The following is a 12,322-nucleotide window of genomic DNA, read 5'->3' on the forward strand; positions in this document are numbered from 1 at the left end:
TTTTAATAAATAAAACAAAACCAAAATGACAAAAATTCAATCAGTGGAACCAGAGATATGCAATTTTAAAGATTTAAGTGCAAATAGTACCCAAAAGTACAAAACATCACTAGTGGCTATCTGGTTGTGCGAGTCCGGAAGGAACTCACAAGTTTCCGGCCGACTGCAATGAGGCAGAGGTCTGATACAGGGTCCAGGTTAGTCCAGCTGAAAAATTACCTTCTCAGTCCAGCACAAAGAGTCCTGTTCACAGAGAAAGGTGCGGCGAGGAGCAGGGAAGCACCATGGACTGTCGTCGATGTGGGGCGAAGAGCTGCCCTGATGTCGCAACAGTAGTTGCTGTAGCGTGAAGATCCTGTTGTTGTTGTTGTATGCATGAAGTAGGGCCAGCACTTTGTGATGTCATTCTTCATGAGCGGTCGATGCTGTAGCGTGAAGGGTCTGTTGACTGAACTTTGTTTGGTGAGCTGTGCAAACAACAGGGTTTTTGAGGCAACTGGTCCCTTTGCGGTCCCGAAAAGCCCAAAATTCAGCTCCACTGAGGCCAAATCAAGAGTCAAGACCAGAGGGGCACCACTTGGGGGGTCATGGACTTGCTCCTGCTGGAGCTGGGTGCTGGTTCCGATGGTTGGGAGCCTGTTATGTCCGTGTTGGTCTGAACAGGAGGCCAGCAGATTAGCCCTTAGAGTCACTCTGGGAGTCCTAGGTCCTGGTGCAGGTGGGTAGGTGAGAGGGTGAGAGGATGAGAGGGTGGGTAGGTGAAAAAATGGGTGGATAAATGGATGGATGGGTGGGTAAAAGGGTGCATGGATGGGTGGGTGAAAGGATGATCGGGTGAGAAGATGGAACGATTAATGGGTGAAAAGATGGCAGACTAAATGGAAATGTGAGAGGATGGATGGATGAATGGGTTGGTGGGTGAAAGGACAGGAGAGTAAATGGAAATCTGAGAGGATGGATGGATGAATGGAGGATGGGAGAGTGAAAGGGTAGCGGAAACTGAGAAGATAGATGAATGGGTATTTTAACTGAAATAAAAATGTGGGGGAGTCTCTAAAAGGGTGTAACAAGAATCCTGTCCAAGAGGTGAGGCCTCTGTAACTAAGGTCAATGTTTAAAATGCATAACCTATATTATGTGCTCACACAGCATACCCCCGTACCAGTATGTGGGTACCTCTCAGTGAGTTTTCTGTTAGTGCATCCAGACATGTCACACAGCAAACAACACAGGTACCTAAAATGAACCAGATCTACTGGTTTTACCCATGCTTCTTAGCTTTGCAGATAAATGAATAGTAACAATGATTTTTGTTGAGAATAATTAGACTTAAAAATGTTTCAAATTGACACTGAGTTAAACATTAGTAAGGTCTGTGGAAGGGTTAGTGGCCTTCAGAGTGTCGTAGTCACTCCTCTTCTTCCCTTCAAACCATTTTCTTCTGAAGATACCCATTATTTTTGACACGGAGGCCCAGTTGATCCCCACGTCTTTTTGAAATTCTCCTTCCTCATATCTGACACTTTCACACAATTACAACTGGCACATATGAAACCATTGCTCGATGCGATCTGCAGGGATGTCAAGGAGTGGATGTGCATGAAGACTACACACCTGTTGGGTCACTGACGGGCACTGTAAGGAATTTGCACTGCCTTCAGCCTCAACTCTAGAGCTCTCAATCATGCGTCTTAATAAACACCAAACTGCAACCTGAACTCACTAAGGCACTGGGAGGTGACTCAGTTCAAAGAGTGCACCCACTGTACAAGAGCCATACGTTGCATGAATAAAAACTATAGAAACACAACATCTTTAAAAAAAATAATCTTAGGGAATGCAAGACATAGTAAAACATGGTAAATGGAACAAGGATTGCTTCACTGACATGGAAAATATTAAGGGTTTTTACAGTGTAGTTGAGAAATCGATTTGTTTTTTTTGCAGTTAAATTTAAGGACATGATCTTTGTCCTCCTTTCTTACCTCATATCCTAAGGCATCAAATATTTATAAACTTTTTAATTCTCCTGTTTTGACACGTCCTAAATCTAAAATTGAGTCTCAATGGGAATTGGATTTGGAATGTACCTGGACTGTTTCCTTTTGGAATAAGGTGTGGCATCAATCTTATAAAATATCTAGATCAGCTTCTACCACATAGTCACTTTTCTTTCTTTACCACAGACTTTATTTGACCCCTTCTACTATAGCAACATTTTCTGTATTCTCCACTTCAAACTGCTGGTCCTGCGATAGCCCAAAAGGAGATCTTATGCATATCCTTTTTGAATATCCCCCCACTGTCTCTTTTTGGAGAAAGGTTTGGCGTCAGCTTACCTCTATTTTTCATTTGCGATCCCAATTAACTCCCTCAGTGCTTTTTCTAGGTAGCCTCACTGCTGACCTTGTTTCAGATGATGATAATTTAAAGCTGTTGGATCTCATGTTAGCTTTAGCCTTTCAGCAAATTACTCTTAATTGGAAAAATTCATCCAACATTTCCTATAAGGCTTGGTGGTATAATGTTTGCCTCTACCATAGACTAGATATTGCTTTTACCTCTTTATGCTGCCCCTCCATAAATAGAGATTTGTATTGGTTACCTTTGACTGATTAGCTTAATGCTGTTGCTTGTAATTCTACTAATTGTACATTATCTGGGAATTTTAGGCCACCATGAATTCTTCATTTTCTCTGTTCTTGAGTGAATTAAAATTTAGCTTAACTTTATGCTTTATTGAATATCACTTTTTTCTTTTTTTTAGCTTTTTAAGATCCAATGTATCGTTCTTATTTTAACTGGTCTTGTCCGTTTTCATTGTTTCTCCTCCATTTTATACTGTTAAATGTTAAACAGCTTTTACAATTCCTTTCAAAATTATATCATTATCATTGTGACAGATATCTTGTATTGTTATTATGTGACCCATATGTATTTTGATTTTAATAAAGCTGATTCACCTTAAAAAAAAATTAAGGACATGAATACAGAGCTTGATAGGGAACCGTTTTAATGTCGATTTTTAATTAATAGTGAGTCCGAGATCCCACAGGACCCATCCCATTTAAAGCCTTGTAACCTCATATCATCTAAACTGAGGCCTCTGTGAGCCATCCAGGGGATTTTTTCAAGATTTTAAGCTACTGGGGAAGAGATACACTTTTAAAATAATTTAGAATTTGCGTCTTCTTGTCACCATTAACCTCCCCCACAACAAACACACAATCCTCACTGCCTTCATCAGGTTGCAGAAAGTGTTAAAGAAGCACCAATGCTTCGCCTGGCCGCACTCATTGGCACGGCACCAAGTTACTGTCTTTGGATCACGCTGGGCAGCAAACTTATTAAATGTCCAGGCAACGTCTTAGTTGGCGCAGGAGGACTAGATCCAGGCCTGATTTTACAGAAAGCCGTATAAAATCTATTTACATACATAAAAAGAATGAATTTAGTCAGCGGTTATCCTGAAAATCAGACATGGATCTAGGAGAAAGCATTTTTGCCTAATGCCTTGCAGTTGATGAGGAATTAATGTCAACCTCTATACTTCTTTATGCTGTTACCTGTGTAATAATGCGAGCATAAATGTACCACCAGATCTTACTAGCTTTCCAATACACTTTCATTTCCATATTACTGTGTTTGACAGCATTCACTTTTCCTAAAAGCAATGCATATCTTTATAAATTGACAAACAGCTGTGCACAAGGATTTACATTTTTTTAATTGTCTTACTGGATGAGTGGTGTTTGGATCAGCTCCTCTTTCAAGTAGTTTCAGGCACATTTCTTTGCACTCAAGTGCTTGTTCACAGGCTAAAAGAAGCACTGCTCGTCCATCAGTCGTACTATTGTTGACATCAGCACCATATTCCAGGACCATCTGTACACAGCGCACATGTCTCTTTGTTGGGGAAATACAGTAGAATAACACTCCTGCAAACGGCATACAAATAGTATGTATGTATTTGAAATATGTACACTAATTGTAATCTATATCTAGACAATACAAACAATCTAAAATGAAACTATCAAAACAACGTGATTCATACGCTGGGCCATTGGAGTGTGCAATTCTGCGCCCCAGCGTTTTCCATATAATTATGGATTTGGTACAATTGCCACATAATCTAGCACTGCTGCACAGTCTACAAATGTTTCTATCCCAAAGTGATCAAAAGTTACTAAAAATATTGCATTACGTTTTGCTGCTCGGGGGAAGACCCTATGCAAATGCTGACTGGTCACTGTTTGCTTATTGAAATATTTACGTGCCAATCTGGTACTAATGATATGAAACCTTTGCTCATCACTGCTAACGTGTAAAATGGCAAAATAATGAAGTACTATTAACACAAAACGTGCCGCATTATGCTGAATAATTTGTAATTTAGTGCATATTTTAGTCAACCTTGCTGCATAATTTGATCCTTTCCTACCGCAGATTCCCAGTGGCCCTGTTCATGTGTCAACATTTATTTTCAATTATGTTTTTATGGCACACGTTTCATAAGTACACACAAGAGAAAATCCCAAGAAGATTAAGGGGGTTATTTACAGCCAGCTGGGGCAATTACACCCTGGTGGACAGCTCGACGGTCAACCAATGGGGAGGAGGACATGGCAGATGCTACCCTGGGCATGACAGTCTGCGCTATTTCGCGATCCCTGTCTGCCTTGTGGGGATCTCTGTGTGGAAAGGGAGGTGCTGTGGCTTCTCTTACATCACTGCCAAAGCACTGGTTTGCATATTGCATACTCAAAACATTAATTTGCCAACAGTACTGAAACAAAAAACAGAGCTATCAAGAAGACAACAAGACATGCAACACAAACTTATTGTTGTGTGTGTGTTTCTTACTACAACTGCAAATACCAATGGCTTTGCACATTTGAGGCCAGAACCATAGTGCAGTTTAATGGCTAAGGCAATAAAAATATATGCGGCCAACAGAAGTGGCAAGAGAAAAATACTGTTTTACACAGCACAGATTGCATGCATACATGCCAATTGGCCCGATTCAGGTGGGAGACTTACGATTTTTGAAGGAACAAATGGCTTTATTTGTCTCTCTCCTGTCTGAAATTGCCTCTCTTTTAATAGAAATCAACGGGGGAAATACATTCTCCCGATTATTTTTTTATTCTCGCCATTTCCTCTTCAAAAAGGTTGGCATATATGTGCATGTAACTTTTACTTTACACAGAGAAATATCATTTTTAATAGTCTTGATAACTCTTCAGTGTGATTTTACTTTGCTGCACAAATGTAAACACATTGCATTCTGGTTAAATAAATACTCTTTGGTAAAACAAATACACAAGAAAAAAATGTTGTGGCATAAACCATACATGCAGAAGTGCAGAATATAGTATGTTATTTATCATGAATTTTGAGAAAGGAGGGAGGCACAATGATTCACTAAAGGCTTTATCTCTTGAGACTTTTGCCCCCCACTCTCTCTAAACCCTCCCCTTGACCTAAGGAGAAAAGAATCCTTTTGCTTTAAAGAACTCTCACCCAACAGGCGTACCACTTGGTGGCATGCTCAATTATTCTGTTGCGGAACGGGCGTGCTACAACCTGTGAGATTCACAGGAGAACTTTGTTGGAAAAGGAATAGGGTGGTGAGTGGGGGTAGGGCTACCCTTTAAAAATATCTGCCAGGCAGCCCTATCATTTTAATCTGGACACAAGCCAGTATGGTTAAAAGTGAGAAAAGTTAGTAAGTCCCAGGGCTCAAGCTACCTCTACTTCCTCTTGCTCCTGCCAACACGTTTCTGCCACTTATGTTCCCAAATGCTTGTGGATTTCGTCAGGACCAATTACACTAACACAATCCATATCTATTCCATAATGCTGACATAACTGGTGAATTTACCATATATACGTCAAGCATACCTAAGTCACCTACTTGGTGTCCGTAAATAGGTATCTGGAAAGAGAGAAAACAAAAAGCACTGTTCAAGGATTATGCACAGATGTTGAAAGACCATGCTCTCAACTCGTTCATGCCATTAGCAGTATCACGGAGCTGTATCATCATGTTTATTATCTAAAACCACAAGGTTATGTAACAAATGAGGTTCATCCCTGTGGGAATAAACAAATGCAAACATGAGCACGTTTAGGACTGATAACAGGATGAAGCCAAGTGTCATGCACTCTTGGCACCATACTCAAACACGCAAAGTGGCTACATACATTTTAAGGCATTTAATAGTGCTCCATAGGTACAAGGAGCAGAGGACTGCCTGTAGTCACATACTGGATTGTGAAAGGAAACAAAGAGAAAAGCATTAAGCATCAGGGTCCTCTCATGAATTAAAGTCTCCACCTTACTAGCGGCTATATCGTACTTACAGCTCAAAGGTCCCCGCCTGGCTTGCTTGACTAAAATATCTCAGTCGGTGCCTGCATCTTGGGGCAACTGAGCATCCAAAGCAGTTTAAGTACGCTTTCTTCTGACAGCTTAATTTTATAGCTAAACACCCCTCAAAACGTTTTCATAATGTCACTAAGGAAGAGACTAACGCCCCAATAGAAGTACATTCAGATAGTGAGATCACTATAAAACTCGCCGAAACCGGTAAAACCTTACTTCTATACCCTGCCTAAGGCGCACAAAAACATCTCTAATCCATCCGGACGTCCCATTGTTTATGGGATTGGCTCCATTCTCCAGCCTCTATCCAAATTCTGTGATTCCTACCTGAAGGATACTAAGGATGTTGTTTGTGTGTGTGTGTATATATATATATATATATATATATATATATATATATATATATATATAGATAGATAGATAGATAGATAGATATATATATATATCAACTTGTGTGCAAACTGAGCAGTTAAAAAAACTGAGGATGGATATTTGATACAGTTGTACTTATTTTATGGGTGATAATGAGGCCTATTGATCAATGTGAGAAGCAGAAAGGAAAAGCATCTAGCGTACTATCTCTATCAGAATGCCTCATCAAAATCTGAGGGAAATGAAAGGGTTAGTATTCTCAGTAAACTTTCTGCTTAAAATTCCACACGATGGGGTGTCTATTCTCACAAATAACAGAGGGTCAGTGCAATTTAGAGACTTTCATAGCCAAGAGAATAGGATACACAAAAGAGGACCATCACTCAAAATACTAGGGACCAGATGTATCAAACGATTTTATCCATTTTGTGTCTATGGGAAAATGTGTTCGAACATATGCTTTGCTCATAACGAAATGTAGTAGAACGATATGCATGATTTGTACAATATACTACACATTTGGGAGAATGTTAAAGAATTCATCAGATCTTTGCTGATGGTGAGTGTTCATTAAAATACAAGGCTAATCATATCTTGTCCTTTCAACCTCCCTCCAGTTTACAGTGTTAATAGTGTAGACTTTTCCATGCTCTTTTCAGAGAATTCCACAGTAGTAAAAGATGTTATACTTGCCAGGATTCCCTTTGTTATCCCTTGGCTGACCAAATGCACCCTTTGTGGATTGGACACACAATATTTAGAAAACGAAAGCCATATCAATATGGTATAGATCTGAAATTCCTTTGAAGGAAAAGTCTGGGAAGTGGATGTCTGGTGTTCTCATGGGTGAGTCAGGGAGGTATGTGATACCAGAATGACAAAAAGCTCATCGAGTTTAAACTTCCAGAGGTTAAAATTCAATGACATCTTGCTGAATATTCAAAGAGATGAAATCCAAAAGGACGAGTTTTCAAATATGATTATATGAGGGATGGGATATAGGATGTCGTATGTGTAAAATATTATTGAATATTTGGAACAATGTGTTAAAGTACAGCAGCTTAAAATATTCCAGGCCATAATGGCCCTTTGATATTTATGCATGATGGATCTCGGAAAGAGAAAAGGCCCAGCTGTGTCACCAGCAAACCCTGCCGTCGACACTTTTAATGGGTTATTGTGTGTGCTCCACGCTGCACCAGTAGCTGCCACCACTGGTAAAACATCTCTATACAAAGTACCTCTGCAGTTTTATACATTAACAGTGCTCCCCACCACACTGTTTTGGTATGGCACTTTTCTTTTACTGTTGCTACCTTTTTGCTGTCAAAGACGTTTTTCGTGTTTAATGTTTTGTACTTCTTTGTGCTGTTTTTTTATCATTTTATAGTCTTTTGATTTGTTTAATAGTTTTATTAGATATTTATGCATATTATTAATTCAAGTCAGCACAGCGTGTTGCCACTGTGTATGATCTAATGTACTTTTTATACAGCCCATGCTATCAATTTTCAAGAACCATCAAGGCTCACTGAGTTTCATGCATTATATTAAAACCATAAAATAAAATTCTACGCATCTTTAGTCTCATTTCTGTTAAGAAAAAATGACCATCATATGCTGTGAAAGAGCAAATACCCTTTCAGTCACCAGCAGGCGGAAAACCTTAAAACGCGTAAGAATATAACTATGCTTCTTTAATATGTATTAAATAACATTGGAAATACTGGCAGATAAACGCAATGTCATGCATAGACTTTTACCTTTTCCTTTCTTATCGACTACTGTCATGTCTGCAGGTGCTTTAGCTAGCACCTCCAGCACCAGCTCGTGGCCCAGTTCTGCTGCTTTCATGGCGGGTGTACGTCCCAGAAGATCTTGTTCATCGGGATTGGCTCCTAGACTTAGTAAAAAATTTGTCATATCAACATTGTTTGCAACTGCGGCCAAATGGAGGACACCATCTCCATTTTGGGGTTCGGTGAGATTTATGAGGTTTGGGACGCCAAGCTTGATGAGCTTCTCTATCTGGTCTTTATCTTCCGAACGAACACACTGAAGAACTTTGTAGATCTGCAAGGTTTCAAGTCTTCCTTCTGCTACAGGCATTTTGGCAGTTATGACAATTAAAGTCTAGAAAGTGGATTCCTAGATTGGGGAAATTAAAAGAAAACATGAGTTGTATCCAAAATAACAATCAGATTTTTCTTTTAAACGCAATTTGTGTCATTTTGGTGTTACAGCATTTTATATACAGCTCTTTTGTTGTTACTCTTAATGAGCACTTTCAGAGGTCCTGCCTTCCTGACAATAGCACAAATGGAATGCCCTGCCATTTACCTACTGTGGCATCACAGACTCTGTATCATACAAACTGTTCAAGTAAACCCATTTGGCTTTAAACCTGCCTCTAGGTAGCTCAGGCGAGCACACACAAATTATGTAAAAAGCAGTTGCTTTAATTATGACGAAAATTAGGGCTGTGCATTTATTTTTTAATTCAAATCCCCAACTCTTACAGCTCTTCAAATGTTATTTTCTATAAATATTTTCTTTTATATTATCCCTTTGCATTATTAGATGAAACAGACTGTGTGAGCTACCTTAAAAGCAATTACTCCATAAATTATGAAGAGGCTTGAAGCAGAAGGGTATCAATAGTTATTCTTTTAACTATCAACCATCTAAGAGAACCACTTTCACTGTGGCAATTTTCTTTTATATTAAATAACCACAATATATATTATTTTAGATTTATATAGCAATTCTTGTCCTGCTGCTAATTTCTAGTTAAAAATCTTTAAATTACATTAACATTCAAAAAACTATTTAAATGGGGCATTATGACCTTGTTTATTAATTGTAACAACAGTTGACCATTTGCCGTGCATCTATGACATGAAATTTGGTATCTTGCTTTACACTTTAATTTGGCTACTTCGATTGTATTTCTTATAAACCGTTTTTTAATAAATGAACACTTGTCCTAAACATAACCTATACGGTAAGAGAAAGAATTCAACTATTTTAAGAAATAAAGACATTTTAAGAAATAAAGACTATGATCTCTGCAACTACATCTATATATCACCATAGCAATCACCACCCTTCAGCAATGGATTCTCTCTAAAGGCATGATTTGTTTCCAGATATATTCATGTAAACATTACTTACCAGGACACTGTCACATGAGCAGATTTACATCCGTGATTGAAGTAGAGACAAAGTGAAGCACAGACTTCCCACAATTAATTAAGATTATTTTTTCAGACTAGATAATATGACCTAGGGGGTTATTCTAATTTTGGAGGAGGTGTTAATCCGTCCCAAAAGTGACGGAAAAGTGACGGATTTACCACCAGCCGTATTACGAGTCCATTATATCCTATGGAACTCGTAATACGGCTGGTGGTATATCCGTCACTTTACCGTCACTTTTGGGACGGATTAACACTCCTCCAAAGTTAGAATAACCCCCCTAGATACTTATCTTAACAGCATTCTCATTTACATGGAAAGGGGCGTTTGTAATATCAGGAATTATAACACTGATTGCAAATGGTTCTGTGATAGCCATGATTTCTCATCTTCTTCCCAATATTTAATCCTACACATTTCAGTTGCTTTTGGCTGGTAAAATATCCATGGAGAAAATATGGGGATTTGGGTTCCCCATTTAACTTGACATTTTCAACGTGGCTGTAAACTTCTTTATGCCCGAATTGGAAATTATGCCCCCTAGGAATGAGGGTTTTTGTATTTTAGGAAGAAATGTATTGACATCTCTTTTTTTGGTGCTTTTAAGCAGACCTTATTGTACTCTACTTCTAAGATTATTGTGGCGATGCTCCTTTTGCAGATTTATGGCTGTCAGAGTTTAATTTATACGCAGGACTCATTGTCAACATTGTTTACAGTATTTACAGCAAAAAGCTATGCCCAGTTTTTAAAGTGGCTGTTAGTTAAACAGAGAAATTCGATTCACATTACAAATGTAAGCAGGCAGCACCCCTGATCTTATTGGAGCAATCATAATAATGTGTATTGAAATAAATATCAGGAATTTAGGTCATTTTTGACACTTACTTAATATGTTATTGTGTTTATCTCTTGTGATCCTATTATTACTATTATTATTGTGGTTTTATTATTTATACAATAACAATGACTAAACAGGTCTTTGTTTTCTCTTTAATTCCTTTGTCAGGAAATATCTTTATTTTTAGCTCAGACATCCAATATACTTTAGTTGATTGAATCTTAAGTTCATGTTGTTTCACAACACGATTTGGCTCAAGGTAAGTGTACGATTTGTAATAACCAATAACAAATAACATCTCTAAGAAGGATCCACAGAGAGACATGTAGATTCTGAATTGACGAGCAAGCGGTTCCTGACAGGACAGTAGCATTGTGATAGCAAGCCTTTGACTTCCAGAGTTAAATGACCCTCCCCTGCTTGGCCAAGAATGCGGAATAGAGACTGGGCACAATGGAAAGGAAATAAGAGAGAGGGGAAGCTGCTACCTGCAAGACCTTGGAGAAACTGAGGCCATAGAGCTGCACAGGATGATTTCACTACTCTCCCATTGGAAAAGGCACGAATCCGGGATAAGTTTTGTTTCTTTAGACTGCAGCAGCAACTCTTTGAAGAGTGACACTGGCAGCACTGGCGCCTTGACCAGACCATGATCAAAGAATATGGTCGACACTAAGTAGGAAGCTGCAGAGAGTACTCAGGCACAATCAGTGAATAACAGAACTAGGGAAAGGACCATAGCAGTGACACGTCCGACCTATAGTTAAAGCACCATTGTGTTATGTATAATTGCATAATCATGTGCCACATTTTAGATTTCTGTAATGTACATCTTGAACTAAAACATTCTGCAACTTTATCTTGTCTTTCCACCTGCCACCATTTATGGAATTGTTTTTGCAAATTATCCCTAGATGTGTCTACTAAAGGCAGCCTTGTCTGTTTCAGGAGAAGCAGAACACTATCCTCTCTTCTTAATTACACAATCCCTTAGAAATGTTATTGTTTGCATGTTGCCTTGGACTTCTTTCTGCCGAGACCTGACAATACAGGAGTGCACAGACTCGGTGACACAACCTTTAATCTTAGAGAGGATTGGCTATGGTAATAGCCCACACCAAGGAACTACTAAGACCGAGAACATAAAACTCCAAATCATTCAGAACTTCCCAGTTTGCTTTATTTTCGAATAAAAAAGAAAGGCACATATCTCCTTATACAGGCAGTCCTTCATTGGCTTCATTTAAAGGCTTCATGTCTGGTACATCAAGCAATACAAAAACAGAGACCCCTTTTAATTTCAGAATAAAATTCACGAATACCGTCCAACTTGCTCTCTCCATTTAGCATCTGAGTATAACTTGAGAATCCCACACTATAGATTCGGGTGTCATGGGGAGCCGACCTTCCACTATTTCACATCTAAAGCTTGGAATGCCCTCCCACAAACCAAGGGGATGAAACTGTATCATCCCTCTAGGAAAGACTGTTATTCAAGTGATCTGTTGGGGCTAGTTTTGTGA

General features: G+C 38.9%; 1 protein-coding gene across 4 annotated transcripts in view; it reads right to left on the reverse strand.

Moving 5' to 3' along the window:
- ANKEF1 (ankyrin repeat and EF-hand domain containing 1) overlaps positions 1–12,322 on the reverse strand; it is a 280,096-nt gene that overhangs the window by 201,675 nt on the left and 66,099 nt on the right. For 3 of the 4 annotated variants that reach the window (XM_069234128.1, XM_069234126.1, XM_069234127.1), the window contains 2 exons: positions 8,524–8,908; positions 3,739–3,938 (listed from right to left, as the gene is read on the reverse strand). In XM_069234128.1, coding sequence (XP_069090229.1) covers positions 3,739–3,938; positions 8,524–8,869 — 546 coding nt within the window. In that variant the 5' untranslated portion in view covers positions 8,870–8,908. Of the gene's footprint in view, positions 1–3,738; positions 3,939–5,904; positions 5,939–8,523; positions 8,909–12,322 lie in introns of all 4 variants that reach the window. The other variant, XM_069234129.1, reaches the window with a different exon arrangement.

The sequence above is a fragment of the Pleurodeles waltl genome, chromosome 5 (assembly GCF_031143425.1).
Source record: "Pleurodeles waltl isolate 20211129_DDA chromosome 5, aPleWal1.hap1.20221129, whole genome shotgun sequence".
NCBI classification, from domain to species: domain Eukaryota; kingdom Metazoa; phylum Chordata; class Amphibia; order Caudata; family Salamandridae; genus Pleurodeles; species Pleurodeles waltl.